This window comes from Microplitis demolitor, chromosome 10, assembly GCF_026212275.2.
Source record: "Microplitis demolitor isolate Queensland-Clemson2020A chromosome 10, iyMicDemo2.1a, whole genome shotgun sequence".
Taxonomy (NCBI): Eukaryota; Metazoa; Arthropoda; class Insecta; order Hymenoptera; family Braconidae; genus Microplitis; species Microplitis demolitor.
The window spans coordinates 6,909,762-6,930,228 of record NC_068554.1 but is presented as its reverse complement, the minus strand read 5'-3'; the positions used below and the strand labels follow the sequence as shown (position 1 = coordinate 6,930,228).

Below are 20,467 nucleotides of genomic sequence, written 5' to 3'. Positions count from 1 at the left end.
TAATCCGCTATCTTTGTCATTGACCGCGATCAGTTGAGATTGAGGATCTAAACGCCGTACACTTTGGAAACCGTGAAGTTTAATAAATAAAATAATTTAAAATGAGTGCAAGTCCAGCCAGTAAAAAACAAAAAATGGTTAACTCTTTAGAGCAATTAAAAGCTTTGACGACAGTCGTTGCTGATACTGGAGATTTTCAAGGTAAATGTCTTTATATTTCCTATTAGCTCTAGTATGATATACGTATTTTTTAATTTGTAACATAATGAATAACCGGTGGAATGATCAGGTCATAGGGTAACGCGTGTGAGGTAATAGAGAGGGAAATGACCTTCAGGATTGAGTTTATATTCATTTATATTAATTATATTATACTTTATGACAATGCTCCCTAATAATAATTATCACTCATCTCCAACACAATCTCTAGTCTCCAGTTATTCGAAATTTTTTTTTTTAATTCCTATGGTAGGGTGAAAATATAAAACGAGGTTAGAAACCAGTACAAGGTACTCGGTAATTTAAATGTATTTGAGCGCGAATTTTAAATTAATGTTTTGTTTTTTAGCTATGGAACAATTTAAACCGACTGATGCAACGACAAATCCATCTTTGATTCTCGCTGCTGCTAATCAGAAAAAATATGCGCATTTGTTAGACAAAGCTGTACAATATGGAAAAAAAAGTGGCAGGTAATAATTTTACAAACAATTTAAATAACCCTGACAGCCACACTTTCTGGTCAGAAAGTTGGTGTTCATTAGTTGCGACCAACGACGACAAGTTGTCGACAACTTTCAGCTTTTGTAACTGTTAACTACAAGATCTACTACAAGTTCCCTAATAGCCACTTTAGCTTGAAATGGATGTGTGTGAATGTGGCAGACATCAGACAAATATTAAATTATAAATAAATAGAGTAAATATTTAAAAAAAAATATTTATAAAAAATGCACTTACTAGTTTGACAATTTTTTAAATGCGCATTTTTTAAAAATTGTATTCTATTAATTATTTATAATTTTTAATTTGTCTGATGTCTGCTACATTCACACTCATTTGAAATGGATAGTAATTTGACATTAAAATTGCCTGAAATTTGCTATCCAAATTTGATGACAATTTGACAGCAAAAGTTGGAAAGAAAAATTTGCGGTTAATTTTTCCTCAATTATGAAGCTGAAGCTAGCGGCCGTAATAAGTAGCGGCCACGCAAAAAATTGCTGGTCTCTACTTCTTACGGCCGCTAGCTTCAGTTTCATAACTTTTTACTAGAAAAAAAAGTCGGTAATGTTAATTCTTACCATTTCAGAAGGTAGGCAAATTCTCACATAAAAATGTCTACGGGTTGACGGTAAAAAAATACTTAACAATTTTTCAAGTCAAATTAACAATTAATTGGTGTGAAAATTTGTCTGAAAATTGACGACAACTTTTTCTAGTCAACTTTTGAAGTGAATTTGTATTCTAATTCGGGTAGTAAATTTACGTCAAATTAAATAGCAAGTTGTATATAAATTGTCGTCAAAAACGGAAAAGTCCAAAGTTGACGAACATTTGACGAAAAGTTCTGTTGCTGCTAAAGCAAACTGTGCTATTAGAGTTGTTACCAACTTTTCCAGAAAGTTAGCGACAATCTACTGCCGCAACTTGTCGACAACTTTCTGAGAAAATTGAAGGCGACTTTCCGACAACTAATGGAATGCCAACTTTTGCCACCAACTGGCTCAAAAAGTTGCCATCAACTAATGGAAATGACAATTCTTGCGGCAATAGATTGTCGCCAGCTTGATGCCAACATGGCTATCAAGGAATGTTTCTAAAGTTAATTATTAATTCCATCATTAATTATATATTTTTTTTTAGCACTATTGAGGAGCAAACTGAAGCAGCGATTGATATGACGTGTGTTTTATTTGGTCAAGAAATTTTGAACATTATTCCTGGTCGTGTATCAACGGAAGTTGATGCTAGATTATCTTTCGATAAAGAAGCTAGCATTGAAAAAGCTAAAAAACTTATTTCGTTGTATGAGGAAGCTGGTATCAGTAAGGAACGTATTTTGATTAAGCTTGCTTCTACTTGGGAAGGAATCCAGGCTGCTAAGTATGTTTTATCACACTTTGTGCGGTTGAGCTGATTTAATTATTTATATTCATTGGCTCATTAAATTGTTACAGGGAATTGGAAGAAAAGTATGGAATCCATTGCAATTTAACTTTGTTGTTCAATTTCGCTCAAGCTGTTGCTTGTGCTGAAGCTGGCGTTACTTTGATATCTCCGTTTGTTGGACGTATTCTTGATTGGTAAGTCGAATAGTTTTTTCTAAATTTAATTTATTCTACTGGTAAAGTGGCCACAAACCGAGAATATCGGGAATTATCAGGGAAAAAGCAAATCATAGCTTCAAGTGTCTAGTTTTCGGAATCTGGTCTTGAAATTTTTTTATGTTGCACAGTCTCAGAGTAATCCTAAAAAAAAACCACCGGAAAAAAAATTGTCAAAATTTTTGCTCGTTTCAAAAACGGTATAAGGTAAGACCTAGTATCCAATCAGGGAACTAGTATTCGATCACTTCATGTATTTATATATCTATATTTAGTAAAATTTAATAAATATAGATACAAAGATACATGAATGATCGGGTACTGGGTCTATTATCTTACGAGCTTCAATAAATTTTTTTTTGATAATTATGATTGATTTCTTATCACTCCGGAACCGTGCATAATAAAAGAATTTCAAGACTAGATCAGAAAACTAGACTTTTGAAGCCACAATTCAGCTTTCTTGTTTTTGGTGTACGACCATTTTTCTTCAAATTATTTCCCGTTGAAAATCACTTGAAAATTTGAAATTTTTTTAATATCCCTTTTTATAGTAAATTATATTCTTTATAAAAAAAGTTTCTACAAATTTTTACATAAATGTAACAGTTCAAGCGCTAAATTTAATTGATTACTAATAGTATATTGTGTGACAAGGGATGAAACAAGACGATTTCAGACTAGGGTAAGGTTGGCTGCCCGTAACATATTATATTTTTCATGATTACCTGCATCGGAATTTCAAGATTCAGTGTCAGCAGCCAATAAGAAACATGTTAATTTCAAGCCGATGATAAGGAGAACTGTTAGAGAATGAGAAATCTGTGATTTACAGTCACTTATAAAATAGTAGATAAAACAAAAATATTATTTTCACTCATTTTCTAGTAATTTTTCTTGGTTAATTAAAACTGTCACTTAAAAAATGAAATGAGTAAACTGAAGTGACAAGTAAACAAATGAGAGTGATAAGGCTACAAATAAACATTAAATATCACTAACGCCGGGCAGAAACAATTGTGTTTTTTTTTTTTTTCAAGGGAAGAAACACGCAGGTTTCTGTGCGTTGTGTGACGGTAGTTGCGAATTACGAATTCGCTAGTAGTTGTTTGCAGCATCGGCTTGAAATTAGCTTGTTTCGGTTGTCTGTAGAGACACTGAAACTTTAAATTTCGATGCTGGTATCATGAAAAAATATTTTTATACTTTAATTATTAACCGATCTAAATTATATAATATAACAATCAGAATTTATATACTAGTTATTGAATGAATTTATTAATGTCTATGTTCAGGTATGTAGCAAACACAGATAAAAAATCATTTGAACCCAAAGAAGATCCGGGAGTCATTTCCGTGACTAAAATTTACAATTACTACAAAAAATTCGGCTACAAAACAGTAGTTATGGGTGCGTCATTCCGTAATATTGGTGAAATAAAAGAACTTGCAGGTTGCGATTTGCTGACTATAAGTCCAAAGTTGCTCGAAGAGCTGGAGAAAAGCAACGAGCCTGTGCGCAAGATGTTGAACTCAGAAGCCGCTAAAAAGACAGATTTAAAAAAAATAACATTAAGCGAATCTGAGTTTCGCTGGATGTTAAATGAGGACCAAATGGCTACTGATAAACTTAGCGACGGGATCCGTAAGTTCGCTGTAGATATGCGAAAACTTGAGCAATTGTTGCTGGAAAAAATCCAAGCTTAATTCTCATTCTCTGTACATAAGTTGCAATTTTATTTGTCCAATTTTTCGATACGTATATATTTTGGAGTTATTTTTTTTTTTTTTAGATATTTTTTAATCATGGGGATTGTACAAATTTATAGACATATATATTCTATTGATGTTCATTTAATAAAAGGTTATATAATTAATACAGTGTAGTTATAAAAATAATTATATTGATCGTTTAGTTATAAGGATATCAAAAACTGGTGGCGCTAGTGCGAATCCATCCATCCCAGTCATCAATGGTCGTGATTGTCCAGGCGCTAACTCAAATTTGAACTTTTGAAGTAAGTACGCGATGAATAAAAAATGACTATTTCGTGCTAATGTCTCTCCAATACATTTTCGTCGTCCTATGAAAAAAATTTAATGATTAAAAATTTATTATCAAAAATTATTTATTAGCTTCATATTAATTAAATATATAACCTGCGCCAAAAGGTATAATCCAAGGATCAGAAATAAATTTTCCATTTGTATCAATAAACCTTTCAGGGCGAAATACTTCTGGGTCACCCCAATGATCAATATCTTGATGGACGCTCATCAAGTTGGCGAGAATTGTGTAATTTTTTTTTATAGTGTACTGGTTTAATTGCGTGTCTTTTGTTGCGCGATGAGGAATTGTTGTGGGTCCAATGTTGGCCAATCTTAGTACTTCTGTGAGAGTTGCATTTAAATATGGCAACCTAATCATAATTCATTTTTAATTATGAAATTTTTTATAAACCAAAATAATTTTTTAATTAAATTTAAACTAAAGATTTCGGATACGAAAAAAATCCTCAAGAACAATTTTATAGTAAATTTAATTTTTTACAAAAAAGTTCTTAGTAAATTTTCTGTAAATTCAATAGTTTAGGCGTTGGAAATTTTTTTAATAAATATCAATTTTAAATTTTAAAACTCGAAAGCTTTCGCCAAAAAAAAATAATTTTTATGTCAATGAGCAGGTATAAAATTAAAAAAAATTTTTTTAAATATCTAAAATAATATTTTGATATTCCCATAAATAACCTCTAGACCTATTTATTATAATTACTTTCTTTTTTTAATTAATAAATATATAATTATTATTCTTACTCACAAATTTCGAGAATTCAATGAAGGCAAATTGTCTCTTCCAATAACTCTGTCAAGTTCTTCTTGTGCTTTTTTTTGTACTTCCGGTGCTAATGTCAAATATCCAATAGTAAAACCAATACTATTATTAGTAGTATCGACTCCCGCCGCAAAAAAATCTTTTAACAACGCAATTAATTGCATTTCTACAATAAAAATCATTTTTTTTTAAGCCGTGAAAACCAATTAAACACGAATTCAATATTACCATCAAAAGTTGAATCTGGATCATTTCTACGCGCTTCTATCTCTCCCAAGTAAACGTCAATCAAATCTCGATTTATTCCCAACTTCCGCGTGATCTTATGAGACTTAACTTCTTCCTTAAAATAAAATCATATAAGCAAATTAATCAACTAAAAATTATTTAAATTAAAAAAAAAAAAAACTTACTGCAAAAAAAGACCACATACGATGCAATCGTTCATGAATAGCTTCATAACCCGACGATTTCGGAGCCACGTGTCTCAGAAATGGTAAATAATTCAATAAACCTCCAGAAACATTTGATTCCTTAACAGAATCATTCAACATTCTCAGTGTGTCCAATAACTTCGGTTCACATTTCCCGATATCGTATCTTCGTAAAATAATTTTTAAAATTAACAATCAATTTAAAATACTTAATTACAAATATTAAAATTAAAATTACCTCGAGCCACCGAATAATGACCAGAGACTATTAAGAACAGCCAAAGCAGTAAGTTCATTAAGATTTTTAACAACCCCTTGATGTTTTTTAGATACTTTGTCTATTATTTTTCCCAAGTTCTCAGCATCTTCTAAAATAAGTTCTTCCATTGTTTGCCCTGCCCATCCAAAACTTTTCAAGTTTATTAATGAAAACCTTTAATAACACAAAAACATATTTGTATTATTAACATAGTAACATATACATTAGGGTGTGCCATTTTGAGGCGACTTTTTTTTTCAACAAAAAAACAGGCTGAAAACTCGCAGGAAGGTGAGAAAAGAAGCCTGTTAAAAGCGGAGCTCTTAATATTAATATTTAGAGGTGCCTATTTCTAATTTTCCATTTCCCATTTAAATAACATAGGAAAAAAAATATTTTATTTTTTTATTTTTCTAACTTGATATCACACCTCATATAAATAATTTCATAGCATAATCTTATAGAGAATTTAATGCTCTACAAAAAAGGTCTCGTATAATTTTTTGATAAATCCATCCATTCAAAAGTTATTAGAGCTGGAATTTAAATATATAATAAATTTCCAAATCTTTTTACTTTTCCAACAAAACTATCAGACTTATCAAAAAATGTCATGGAATCTTTTTTATAGACAATTTTATTTCCTACAAATTATATTCAATAAAGTTTTTTGAAATTCCGCATTGTTTTCTAGATATTTTCATTTTAAAGCCAAGCTCATAAAAATAATAGTCTTCTAATCTATTCTGAGAACTTAACATTAAAATAATAATAACTAGAAAACAATGCGGAATTTCAAAAAACTTTATTGAATATAATTTGTAGGAAATAAAATTGTCTATAAAAAAGATTCCATGACATTTTTTGATAAGTCTGATAGTTTTGTTGGAAAAGTAAAAAGATTTGGAAATTTATTATATATTTGAATTCCAGCTCTAATAACTTTTGAATGGATGGATTTATCAAAAAATTATAAGAGACCTCTTCTGTAGAGCGTTAAATTCTCTATAAGATTATGCTATGGAATTATTTATATGAGGTGCGAATGCTGAGCTAGAAAAATAAAAAAATAAAATATTTCTTTTCCTATGTTATTTAAGTGGGAAATTGAAAATTAGAAATAGGCACCTCTAAATATTAATATTAAGAGCTCCGCTTTCAACAGGCTTCCTTTCTCACCTTCCTGCGAGTTTTCAGCCTGTTGTTTTGTTGAAAAAAAAAGGCGCCTCAAAATGGCACACCCTAATATACATATTAGACTGTGTCAAAAAATCGAGATTTTTTTCGTCGCAGCTATCTTAAAATTAGCGAGTCTTTGATATAAAATTGTCTCTGAAGTTTATCTATGTAACTTTAACACAGAAATGATATATTTGGAATAAAAAAAAATTTTTAAGAAAATTTACGTATTTAATATAAGTTAGGTATAAATGCAACAAACAATGGATTTGAAAATATAAAAGTTAATTTTGTTGATTTTAAACTTTCTTCGAATTAATTATTATTGTGGAAAGAAGAATATCTTAAAAATTAATTTAAGTTAATTTGTCAAAAGTAATTAGTTATCAAATAAATATTTTGAAACCACTGTAATTAATTAGCGTATAATTCTCTGCAATAATGTATATTTAATTTCTTTTTAACAGTTAAATGAAAAAAGTTGTATAGATAAAATTCAAATACTAAAATTTTTCCATTCACCAGCTGGACTTTGAAGACAATTTTTTAACTTCCCGCAAAAAAAGTTCAAATTTTCAAAAATCCTGGCAGTTACTGTTTTTGTACTAAAAACTAACTATTATTGAAATGGCCGCAAACAAACATATTGATAATTTTTTGACAGTTTTTGATAGACAAATACATGTACATATATACACATATATATTTAAAAATATAAAATGATAAATGATAATACCTTCTTTGATCTGTCCATACTTTACCATCAGTGAACAGAATACCACGTTTTTTCCCCATAGTCCTGTGAGTAAATATAAACCCATTAGGCCGTCCATCAAACTCAGATCTACTTAGCATCTCCATTACTGCATCACGACCAGAAACAATAATCATCGGATCGGCTAGTCCCAATTTTAAACCTACAATAGGTCCGTATTTTTTTGCTAACTCACACCAGGCTTTTCCATGAGAACCTGTTTCTTTAACCAACTTTTTTAAGTCATATATATTATTTATAAATGGTAATCCAGTGGGTCCTAAAAGTATCTGACAAAAAATATTACTCGAAAAAAAAATAGTTTGTAAAAATTAATTACCTGGTGGAAATGATGACGGTCGATACCAGTCAATTAAAATTTTTGTTATAAATATAATAATAATAATTGATATTATTAACCACATAATTAATTAGTTTTTTGAAGTATTTATAAAAATGGTTTCTAATGGATATGATTTATCTTAGCGAGCTAAATCTAAACTAGCACGTTTGAAAAAATAACAATTTATGCGAAGACGAGAGATTTACAAGAATGAAAAAGACAACCTTTCACTTAAACTACTACTGGCAAACAGTCCTTGCGATTTAATCACTGCTGTACTCGTGGTTTTCTTGCTGTATTTAGAAAATAAAAGAAAAAAAATAATTGCATGCTTTGAAATAATTTGACGCAATAAGTTTTATTTCATTTGGCATTATGTGAAAGTTATCTAATATGAGTCTTGTTTATTTATTTAAATACTTCATTTATTTATTTGTTTTTCAATTTAAAAAAAAAAAAACACTTTAAGTTTATATGAAATAGAATTTATTTTTTTTTTTTTAAAGAACTTTCTAGTCTTAAGATTTTAAGTTAAGAAAATTGAGTAATTGAAATGTGTCGTCATTGAACTTTGATCGTGGCTAAAAGAAAATTTAACGTAATTTTCAATATTTTTAACTTGACAATACCTTTGATGACATTGGTATTTTCAAACTTGAAAATGGCACGTTTTATATTGAACTTGAAAAATTAAAGGCATCGAAAATACTTAATAAACAAACGTTTATTTAATTTTTATTCATGATTATATTCAAAAAATCAATGTAATCAGGCAGAAATCATTTTCAGTGATTAAAATAAGGATTTGAATGATTTCCGACTAAGATCAGAACGTTAACATACAAGGAATCCGAGAAAAATATCAAAAAAGGGGTTTTTGCAATTTTGTTGTTAGTAATATTATTCAAACTAAAGAACGAATTGCATTACATTATGTGGATATTGAAAAAGACCACAAGGACGGAGATTTGGTATGATTTTAAACACAGATTGGTACATTATATTATAATTTATCCGGGAAAAATGACATAAATTGTTATTTTTCAAAATTTTGTTATTGATATCTTTTGAAGCAACCAATCGATTTTGATGTTTAATGTAGGAATCGGCGCATTTCATTAAACATAATATTATGGTAACGCTTACCTTATATTATAGTAATGATAACTATAATATATATGGGTGCCTATAATGAACATTTAAAAAAAACCGGTTACCATGCATTATGGGAACCATTCCCATAATATATTGTAATTGTTACCATAAATTTCTCTCCGTGTATTACATATGATCGAAAATTTTTCAATTATTTGACTGGAATACCTGGAAGAGTCACGGAGTTTCAGTTTCAAAAATATTTGGTCACTATGTCATAGAAATAAAAATAAAATGAGAGATTTGTATTTCAGTAGAATTTTACAGACGTGTAATGCAAATCTGTTATTGTCTAAGTAGTATGTTTGATAACAGCAGCAAATCTACTAATGTAACATTAATATAAGGACTTATCCAAAATCTATATTTGTAGTCTTACACTGTATTCCAATTTATTGCAATCATTTTTAAAAGTGTAGAATTTCAGTTTTACTATTAGCTGATTTTGAATAATATATAGCATTATTAACAGTATTCATATTCCTCATCGACCTTTTGATCTCTAAATGATTTTCCCCCTCTGTTTAAATTTAAGAACCAAGAATTCGTGAGTAATCGCAGTATAGTAAATAAATAAGACATTAGCCACCATTATTTCCCAAATAAATTTTAGTAGTTCGCTGGTGAGCACGTTCTCAAAGGGAAAAACAGAAAAAACAGTTACTGATAAGTGAAAAGAATCCAATAAACTAACAGTTAATAAGTTATTAATAATACAAAATTTAAAAAATGGATTCTACTAAACAAGACAAGTGGATAATAACAATTAACGAATTTATTAGTGCAATTGCCATTGGTTGCCCTTTTCAATATTCGTATGAACATTACATTAATGCTTTAATGACCGTGAGTCCTAAAAATAAAAATGAGCTGTGGATAAACTTTTGCAAAATATTGAGGAAATCTGACGAGCCGGTCTTACGCGGTTGGCGAATTTGGGCTCATAAACTTTTCATGAGTCGAGTTGACGAAATAGAAAGAGAATTTATGAGAAGAACTCATTATATGAATGATCCTGCGAACTCTCATAAAATTCTTAAATATTTATATGCTGCAGCGCAAGACAAAGTAATGACTGAAAATGAATTGGAATCGTTAGTAGATTATCTCCATGATCGTGGATACTTGGAGAGCGAGAACGATATCAGAAATAATGACAGTGGCAGTCAATACGGAGCTGGTGGTTCATCTAGAGTAAGCATTGGGGAGGCTCCTGGGACGTCAGGACAAACTGAAGATAATAGAAGCACTGCTTCAAATAATGCCAGTGAAAAAGAACAACGTTCTGTTGATGTGAGTCAAGTAGGTCCCGAAAAGCTTTGCAAGATTATGTCTCATTTGTATGAAATGACTGGAATGGCTCTCGCCCATGAAAAAGCTACTAAATCGACGAATCGTTCGATTTCTTCAAACAAAAAAGCTCCTAACGTTCCTAAAGAAACCTGTTCGCAGTCATCAGCAAGTTCTGTAATTCGACCTACACAGGGCTCGTCTAAAACATTGATAATTCCAACTATATTATCTACTATCACTCGAATAAATAAATCATCGGGCTGTAGTGATAATTTGTTACCCAGCATAATTGTAACGGAGTTCGACGAAGAAGAAGAAAAAAAGGAGAATGAAAAAACAGTTAAAGCGTCTTCTAAATCTCAAAACAAAACATCTGCACCGTCTAAATCATGAGCGGAAGCTTAAACGAGGATCATTGGGCTGAATCCATTCAATTCGACATCAAGATCCAGCTAATTCTGTCTGTAAATTATGTCCACTATACTGGGGTTAAAAAATTTAGAGAATGAAAATTTTCATTCAAATTTCAAATTAATGTGTCATATTGACGACTGAAATGATTATAATAAGTTTAAACTAATTAATTGTAAGTTATAGACGATTTGTAAACTTTACATGTAGAATCAACAATTTTTTTTATTAATTTTTATATATATAATTACTATATATATAATCGACAGATCACTGATTTTAAACTTTTGTACAAATTGAAACTAATTATTTTTATTGTTTAACAATTTATCAAATATATCAGCATCAAGATATTAAATATTAAACAAATTAAAATTTCGGTAAGACTATTGTGAAGTGATAAATTACTCAGAATAGCAAATAGATCATTTTTCTTAATCTTTGTTCATAATTAACTCTGAAATCACCAGTACAATTATCTCCATTAGATTTATTTTTATTTGTATTTCTTATCATTAATTGTATTTCACTAACCGTTAATATAATTATAATTAGTATCATCATATTGAGTGATTATGAGTAAATTATCAGTGTAATATGTTTATTTATAGTTATTTTCACACAGTTGTTTATTTCGGATGTATAAGAAATGAAATTTGAAATGAATTATATCCCAATGCCTAAAAATACCTAAAATTGTTAAATAAAATAAAGTTATAAAAAATTACATTTATTTAATAGCCAAAAATCATAAAGTCACTATCCAGTAATTTTAGTTTTTAATTTGGAAAACTATCGTTACTTAAAGTATTAAAAATTAAAAAAAAAATATATATATATAAATAAAACTATTGCATGTTATTACAAATACAGTTTTTATATCAGCAATAACTACGACATTTGATAACCAATCAAACGAAATTCAAGGTAGCGGGAGATTGGTTTTACAGGATTATTCAGTAGCCATTTTACTTTATATTATCGATTGTGTTGGGAAAATTAACTAAGAAATCATTATAAATACATCAGGCTTCCATGTTTTCATTTATTATCAAACATATTTAAATTTAATATACATTTTTCTGACAGTACTTTATCTGAACTAGTACATAACATCATAACTTCATCAACACATTGATATAAATCAACGTTGTTAATTAATTGATCATTGAAATTGAATAAACTATCAATAAAATCTTATAATACTCAATTCGTTTATGGCTTCAATCTGTAGATATTATTTATTACCATTGTAATAAAACGAGTTTTAATAGTTGTAGCTTGTAATTAAACAAGTAATTACTTGTATCTCAATTATGCGCTCCAAGATTTGAATAAGCCTATTTCAACTGCATGCATGAAATAGAATCAAAGCTTTAGGATAATTAATTTTATTTTTCAAACATCTTGGATTGTAATTCTTTTTCATGTTACCTTTAAATATTTTAGACCATTGTTTAAAAAATTATGTTTCATTAACTTTATAAAGAATTAATGAATATTATTTGTTTGTACAATAAAAAAAAATTGTACATTTTCATTTTAACAGAACTTTCCAGACGTATAATGTATACCTTTGTTAGTCTAAGTAATTTAAGCTTCATAACAACAACAAGATTTAAATAACATTAATATTAGTACTTATTTAAAATCTATACTTGCAGTCTTATTCTATAATCCAAGTTGGTAAAATAAGTTTTAAGGGTATATGATTTGAATTTCACTGATGGCTGACCTGGAATTAAGTATAGCATTATTAACAGCGTTGACATTTCTCATTGATGTTTCGGCATCTAAATCACTTTCCGCCTCGGTTTGAATGGAACGACCAAGAATTCATAAGTAACGATCGTATAGTTGATGGATAAGACATAATATTATTAGTCAACCTAAATCATCAAAGAAGTTTAGCAGTTGGTTTGTTAGTTCGTCAAAGGAGAAAAGCATTGTCAATTAGTGAAAAATATTTAATAAACTACCAGTGAATAAATTATTTATAATAAAAAAATTAAAAAATGGAGTATACTTTTAGAAGAGGCAACATAACTATTAACGAATTTATCATTGCGATTGCTGTTGGTTGCCCTCTTGGAATAAATTATGAACTGTACATGATTGCTTTATTAAGTGTGAACCCTAAAAATGAAAATGAGCTGTGGATGAACTTTTGCAAATTATTGAGAAAATCTGAGGCACCGGTTATACGCTCTTGGCGAATTTGGGCTCATAAACTTTTCGTTAAACAATTTGAAGACATTAAAAAAGAGTTTTTGAGAAGATCTTGTTATATTAGTGATCCTGGTAATTCTATGAAACTAGTTGGATATCTTGATAAAACGATAAAAGACGTTTTAAAGTCTCAAAAAGAGTTTGATTCTTCGACAAGTCTTCCTCGTCAGTGCGGAAACTTCGACGATGAGGATGATAGTGATAGTAGTGACAGTAGCAGTCACAGTGGAGCTTCTGGTCAAACGACGGTGAATCATGGTGACGTTCCTGGTACGTCAGGGCATGTCGAAAGTAAAGAGGACGATGGAGACGCTGCTCAAAATGATCTAAGTAAAGAAGAAATTCAGCCTATTGATGTGACTCAATTAAGTCCCCAAAGAATTACCGATCTTCTTATTTTGTTGTATACAATGTCCGGACTTGCTCTCGCTGATGACGACCTTATTGATAAGATGAATAGTTTGACTACTAAAGATAATGATGATCCTAAAAACTTAGAAGCCACCGGCGTTCTTGAAAAAAGCTGTTCGCAGTCATCTGCAAGTTCTGTGATTCAACCTACCAAGGATTCATCAGACCGTAGTGATTGTTCGATACTCAGCACAATTGTTTCAGACGACGAAGAAGAAGAAGAAGAAGAAGAAGAAGAAGAAGAAGAAGGACAGGAAGAGGAAGAAGAAGAAGACGAAGAAGAAGAAGGACAGGAAGAGGAAGAAGAAGAAGACGAAGAAGAAGAAGAAGGACAGGAAGAGGAAGAAGAAGAAGACAAAGAAGAAGAAGAAGGAGAAGAAGGTAAGGAAACTGTTAAATCGTCTGCTCAATCTCAGGACGAAAATTCTACATCTAAAGAATCAACTGCATCAAAAGAATCGACTGCATCAACATCTAAATCATAAGCGGAAGTTTAGAATAGGATCGTTGCACAGTTATCCATTTAATTACATCATTAAGATCCGTAGTGATTTTATTTAGTGATTTGATATTGCAATAAGTGAAAGCCAGTGTATTTTTACATCATTTATAGTTTTACTTTTCTACATATGGATCTGCTTACCCCTTAAAAGACACAGGGTAAAAATCACCTGAATCTTTTTTTTAAATGTCTGCTATTTTACAAAGGAAATTCTTGAAAAAAATTTCTATCCCTTGAGAGTTCAAATGATTGAATTTGATCATTTCAATCGGGATATTTAAGAATATTATGTAATTTTTTTAAGTGTCTTATAAGGGTTAATTTTTTTTTTTAGTTTTTCAATTCGTATTTGGTTTTTATAATATGAATGCAACTCTTCATCTTGCTCATGGCTTTCTTAAATTATGATTGCGTGTTTTGTGTCTTGATTTCTTAACGTTTTAATTATTTTTGTAGATAAGAAACAACAATAATTTCTTGATTTTCCTTGTCCGAGAAAAAAAATTCTCAATACATTTTATACTTACTAAAAATTACTTAATTTAATCGCAAAAGTAAGAAAATTTTTATCAAAATAAGGAAATATAAATACTTAAACGTTGATGTAATAATAATTGCTATTATGTATAGCTAAGTGTCATAAAAAAAATTTGTTTAAATTTAAATATTATTCACGAATCGTCTCAGTGATGACTCATTATCACTATATAAAATTAACGTATCATATAAAATATTGAAATATTTTTAACAAGCTTAATTTAATTAATTGTAAACTATAGAATTGATTTAATAATTTTGTAGGGAGAGTCAACAATTTTTTTTATTAATTACTTTGTCTATAATCGACAGATCACTGATTTGAAATTTTTTTCCACATTGATACTAATTATTTTTATTGTTTAATCATTTATTGAATATATTTACAACAAATTATTATATCAACATTCCAGATATTTCATTATGAATTGATAAGTTATTTAGCACAGCAAATAGATTATTTTTCTTAATCCTATATCATAACTAACTCTGAAATCGCCAGTACAATTAACTCTATTATTTTTATTTTATTCACATTTCCTTACTTAAGATTTTATAATTTTAAAAACGAAAACATAATATGGATCAACATCAATGAGTCAGATAAAAGACTAAAATTTTTTGGACGTCATATGTAGTTAACTATATCATATATTTTGGGTCAATAATTTTAATATATACAAATCTATCTTTTCGACCAATTATATATTGTTGTTAAATAAATAACTGATAAAAATAAAGAAATTAATTAATTATTATGGTAAATCTTATAAATATAATTGACGAAGGTAATTTTAATTCTCATTTTTATTTTCTATTTTTCACCGAAGATTAGAATGCGTTCTTTTAACATTTTTGTATGCATTCATCCTGATTATTTTTTTCGTATTATATTTTTCTGAGTATATATTTAACAAGTGGTTATATATTAACTAAATTAAAATCTAAATAACAACATTAAAAGTTGCAATTTTCTTAATTTAGAAAATAAACAAATTTTCGTTACTCTCATTCATAATGAAATGAGTCATAAGAAAATAATATAAATTTCGAATGACTCATTTTGATTTCCTTCACAAATTTAGTTTCGTTGTATGAATCTATGTATTACTGCCTGTAAACAACAGTTTAAATTATTATAAAAATAAACTTTAACATAATTATAAGAGTCTTCAGGGTTGCATTGATCACTAAATAAATTATTATTTCCTTTCCTTTATCCTAAATCTTTATTTTAAATACTACAAGTTAATGTTATCGTTCTTACTATTCAGCAATAAATAATTCTGGAAATCAATAAATGCATTTCTTTTACTGTTTATTCTTAAATGAACAGTAAAATCATAAAATGATAATTATTATTACATATTTATCTGATAATTTGTTATATTATTACTGGTCTGATATTATTACTAGAACCGTTTCATTCGTATGCTACAGTCGACTACCCGTTAAGCCTGGCTTAGGGGAAGTAGGGGAAATTTTTCTTATAATTTCAGTCTTCTCATTACCGTGCGTTAGTTTTGTTTCCGACTACCCGTTATAAGCCTACTTTATTTTATATCATTTTAAACGTCATATTGACGTTGTGTTACATATGTCACTATCTTAATTTTTCTAGTGCTTATAGCGCTAATATAAATAATTATCTTTTTACACTAATCATAATTGTAATGCAAAAAATTTTAATGACAATGGTATTAATTACAGCAATCATAATAACAATTTTATTGATCAACATAATGATCAATAAAACTTTTAAATTGTAACAGAAGCTTTAATTGTAATTAATGATTACAAATATGAACAATAAATAATATTTTACTTAATAATGATTAAATTATTCTCTGCGAAACATCGATAGTAAATTTTTATAATTTATTTTGATATTTTGTTCCCATTGTTAGCTTTTAATTTAGACAGTTTTAATAGAGGCTTATAACGGGTACGAAACTCAGGAAAGTGGTTAAGTGGGGGAAGCTGTTTGGACTCAGTAATTCGCGATTGAGGGGAAAAGGCTTATGAGGGGCAGGCTTATGACGGGTAGTCGACTGTATTTACATTTTGTTACATATGCGACTATCCCGATTGTCCTGGTACTTATGGCGCTGAAATAAATATTTATCTTTTTACACTTATAATAATTATAATGATAATGGTGTTGATTAGAGTGATAATAAAAATAATAATTTTATTGATGAACTTAATGCTCAATAAAACTTTCCAATTGTAACAGAAGCTTTGAATATAATTCATTATTACAATTATCAACAATAAATAATATTTTACTTAATAATGATTAAATTATTCTCCGCGAAACGTAGACAGTAAATTTTCATAATTATAATTCATAGTTTATAACTTTGTCAATTTTAACGGAGGCTTATAACGGGCTCTCAGGTACGAAATTTCTTAGAACGGTTAAGTGGGGCAAGTTGTTTCGACTGCGTAACTCCCGATTGAGGGGAAGAAGCTTATTAAGGACAGGGGTGTGAGGGGTAATCGACTTGTACATTACTTGGGGTAATATATACATGCATATAAATCTATATTTCGGTACCCAAAAGTATATACTTAAAATATCACTGGTTTTCTCCCCCTCTTTCAATTAATTTTCAAATAATTATCCAGGTATGTGTAATAGATAAAATTTATCTATTACTCTGTGATCAGTCGAGGCGGACCGTTTTAATAAAATCGCAGACGTATTTCGCTCTTAGAGTATACTAAATTAAAATTTTAAAATAAATAACGCACAACGTAGCAATTAATTAAATTTCAAATTATAATTAATATAATTATAATAAAATGTATCCGAACAACTCACAGACAATTGCGGTTGATGATTTTGTGAACGCAATAGTTACAAATTGTCCTCATACAACATCGTTCAAGAATTACATTGCCGATTTAATAAATTCATCTAGTAAAGGAAAAAATGACAAGTGGATTAATTTGTGCAAAACAATCCGAGGAAGCGACGAACCGGTTAAACGTCATTGGCGCGTTTTTGCGCACAAAATATTTGTCGACAAAATCGTTGATATTGAACGGGATCTCTATGACAGACTTTCGTTTCTAAATGACCCGAGTAATTCAGAAGCTATTGAAGCATATCTAAGTTATCAATTACGTAAAAAAAAAATCAGTGAGTCGGTGATAAGATGCACTAGAGAATATTTACGTCTGCGTAGTAATTGTGGTGCGCTTGATATCAGTTCAGAATTGGATTGTGATGATAATAATAATTTTACTGATGATGGGGTCGAGGATAAAGATGTACCAGATACTCAGACTGCGATCGCGAGTGAAGACATGGTACCAGATATTCAAACCGGTACTGTAAGTGAACATGTTCCAGAGAGTGGTTCCAGTTTATCCAGTGAAGATGTTGCAGTGGCCGGGGTTAGTGAAGAATTTGCTACCGAAATTGAGGATCAGCATCCACCTAAACAAGCTTATCGTAGTAAAAACAAATTTTTCGTCATTGATCCTTCATATTTGAATGAAAAAGAAAGGAAGGAAGTTGTTAGCACTGCTTTTAAAGTAGCTAAGGAAGCTTCAAATGAAGAAATTATTGTTCAAGCAATACTCAAATTATCAACAAGTGATAATCCAAGCTTTTCACATGTTAAGAGAGATCCTAGAACACCAAAAGGAACTCCTTACTCAACATCGAGTTCAGCTACGATATCCGCAGATGAAAGTTTTAAAATGCTAGATACTATAGGCAAATCTGCAGCCAGTACGTCTGGTAAATCATCACTTGACCCAACTAGACCGCCAATCAAACCGCCTGCCAAGCCGCCAAGCCCACCAACTGGACCGCCTGCAGGACCTAGAGGATCGCGTAGTAGTTTATGCGAAAGTACCAGTAGCTCTTCATCTTACTCATCTCCTGAACGGTTTACAACGGAACCGCCTAGATCGCCAACTAAATCACCTGCAAAGCCGCTAAGATCACCAGATAAACCGCCTAGAGAAGCTAAAGAACCACATTGTAGCTCATGTGAAAGTACCAGTAACTCTTTATCTTACTCATCCTCTGAACCGTTTACAACAGACCCGACTAAGCCACCAATTAAACCACCTGCAAAGCCGCCAAGGTCACCAATTAAGCCAGCTAAAGGGCCAAGAAGACGACGTAGTAGTTCACGTGAAAGAAGCAGTAGCTCTCCATCTAACTCGTCCTCCGAACCGTTTACAACAGACCCGACTAGGCCACCAATTAAACCACCTGCAAAGCCGCCAAGGTCACCAATTAAGCCAGCTAAAGGGCCTAGAAGACGACGTAGTAGTTCATCTGATAGTAGCAGTAACTCTCCATCTAACTCGCCCTCTAAACCATTTAAAACAGATCCGACTAGACCACCTATCATACCTAGGGGACCACATACCAGTTCACCTAAACGTAAAAGTCGATCACCTGGAGGTAAACGTCAAACCTTACAAACTGGTAATTCAGCTAAACCAGCAACTCAACTATTTGAAACTACGCCAAATGAATCGTCAAGACCTACAACCCCGCCGCCAGCTAGACCACCACCTAGACCGCCGATCAGACCTCCAAACAAACCACCAAACAGGCCACCAGGAAACCGAAGAGATTCAGGTGCCGATGATACCGCTACTTCGTAAGTCCAATTTCAATAATTTGACAATAAAGAAATGGCAAAAATAAAAAATTTCTTTTAAACTTTTAATTATTTGAAATACTTGAATTTATTATTCATGCGTATGAAAATCATGACATACATTTTATGAATTTTATAATCACAACTTATTGTTTTATGCGATAATTATTTTAAACATTAATCAAATAAGTAAAACCAATCTATTGATATTTTCTTTATTAATAAATCATCAGCTTAAAATTATTTTCTAATTTATGTAGTACGTCATACTTAAGCATCACTTATTTCAATCATATATTATTTACACTATTCTTAATTAGCAATTTATGACTATTATTTTTATTATTATTATGTGCCTTCTTTTAATATAAATAATTATCAATATTATTAACAAATTGTTTAGTTTATATATTAGTAACAATTTTATTAAACAAATGTTTTATAAAAATACAATATAATTCAAATGTAATAAAATAACTATTAATCAATGCAAAATAATTATATGAAATATGTGTATAACTGAAATATTTGCATTATCATAATATTGGTCCAAAATTTTAATTGACGTGTACATTTGAAGCTAATAAATAAATAAATATGATAATAAATTCATAATAAATCGATTGTAATTTTTATCATTATTTTATAAGTACGTAAAATATTCGATTTCTAATCCCTTATTATTCCACTCCTGTATATATATATATATATATATATATATATATATATATATATATATATATATATATATATATATATATATAATTAATAAATACAAAACTTCAAAGTATGGCTTTAGATTACTACTTAAATTATTATTATTGATGTCATCAAATTTATTTGTGTAGTAAAATCAACGTATGCATTATAAGTCTGGAAATTTCTATTAAATTATGAATTTTTGATTTTTTTTTTTATTCATAAACATTTACTTAGTAGTTCTTATTTATAAAAATTAGTTGTAGTACTTTACATTCAATTGCTAAGTTATAAATATTAATCTGTAGTTTTTAATTTCTGTATTTGGAAATTAAAAGTCTAAAGTAAAAATAAAAGTGACATTAATTTAAAATACTTCTGTTATATATTTCATGAATAAGTGCAAACATTTCGCGACAAAAAAAACAGAAAATAAAAGTTTCTTGGCGCAAGAAATATTTTGGATC

At 29.6% G+C, this 20,467-nt stretch overlaps 3 protein-coding genes across 3 annotated transcripts; 2 read left to right on the top strand and 1 right to left on the bottom strand.

Moving 5' to 3' along the window:
• The first annotated feature begins 6 nt into the window (after positions 1-6).
• Positions 7-4,204, top strand: LOC103570495 (transaldolase). Its single transcript, XM_008548262.3, has 5 exons — positions 7-201; positions 569-692; positions 1,867-2,106; positions 2,181-2,306; positions 3,623-4,204. The coding sequence occupies exons 1-5, from the start codon at positions 102-104 to the stop codon at positions 4,032-4,034; spliced, it is 1,002 nt and encodes a 333-aa protein (XP_008546484.1). The 5' UTR covers positions 7-101; the 3' UTR covers positions 4,035-4,204.
• Positions 4,205-4,208: 4 nt separating this feature from the next.
• Positions 4,209-8,440, bottom strand: LOC103570493 (methyl farnesoate epoxidase-like). The gene is made up of 8 exons (XM_053742209.1): positions 8,127-8,440; positions 7,769-8,066; positions 5,833-6,027; positions 5,574-5,760; positions 5,389-5,503; positions 5,146-5,326; positions 4,488-4,747; positions 4,209-4,411 (listed from the first exon to the last, which is right to left on the bottom strand). Exons 1-8 carry the CDS (start codon positions 8,209-8,211, stop codon positions 4,227-4,229), a joined length of 1,506 nt encoding a protein of 501 aa, XP_053598184.1. The 5' UTR covers positions 8,212-8,440; the 3' UTR covers positions 4,209-4,226.
• Positions 8,441-17,475: 9,035 nt separating this feature from the next.
• On the top strand, positions 17,476-19,305 carry LOC103570512 (nucleolar and coiled-body phosphoprotein 1). Its single transcript, XM_008548281.3, has one exon. The coding sequence runs from the start codon at positions 17,476-17,478 to the stop codon at positions 19,303-19,305; it is 1,830 nt and encodes a 609-aa protein (XP_008546503.3).
• Positions 19,306-20,467: the final 1,162 nt, after the last annotated feature.

What these genes read in the sequence shown, in the direction of transcription:
- LOC103570495 (XM_008548262.3), top strand. Translation starts at nt 102, where the DNA reads ATGAGTGCAAGTCCAGCCAGTAAAAAACAAAAAATGGTTAACTCTTTA. An exon ending in GAAGGAATCCAGGCTGCTAA is followed by an intron (nt 2,107 to 2,180) that starts GTATGTTTTATC and finishes AAATTGTTACAG; the next exon opens with GGAATTGGAAGAAAAGTATG. An exon ending in GTTGGACGTATTCTTGATTG is followed by an intron (nt 2,307 to 3,622) that starts GTAAGTCGAATA and finishes GTCTATGTTCAG; the next exon opens with GTATGTAGCAAACACAGATA.
- LOC103570493 (XM_053742209.1), bottom strand. Translation starts at nt 8,211, where the DNA reads ATGTGGTTAATAATATCAATTATTATTATTATATTTATAACAAAAATT. An exon ending in TCATTGAATTCTCGAAATTT is followed by an intron (nt 4,748 to 5,145) that starts GTGAGTAAGAAT and finishes AATTATGATTAG; the next exon opens with GTTGCCATATTTAAATGCAA. An exon ending in GATTATACCTTTTGGCGCAG is followed by an intron (nt 4,412 to 4,487) that starts GTTATATATTTA and finishes TTTTTTTCATAG; the next exon opens with GACGACGAAAATGTATTGGA.
- LOC103570512 (XM_008548281.3), top strand. Translation starts at nt 17,476, where the DNA reads ATGTATCCGAACAACTCACAGACAATTGCGGTTGATGATTTTGTGAAC.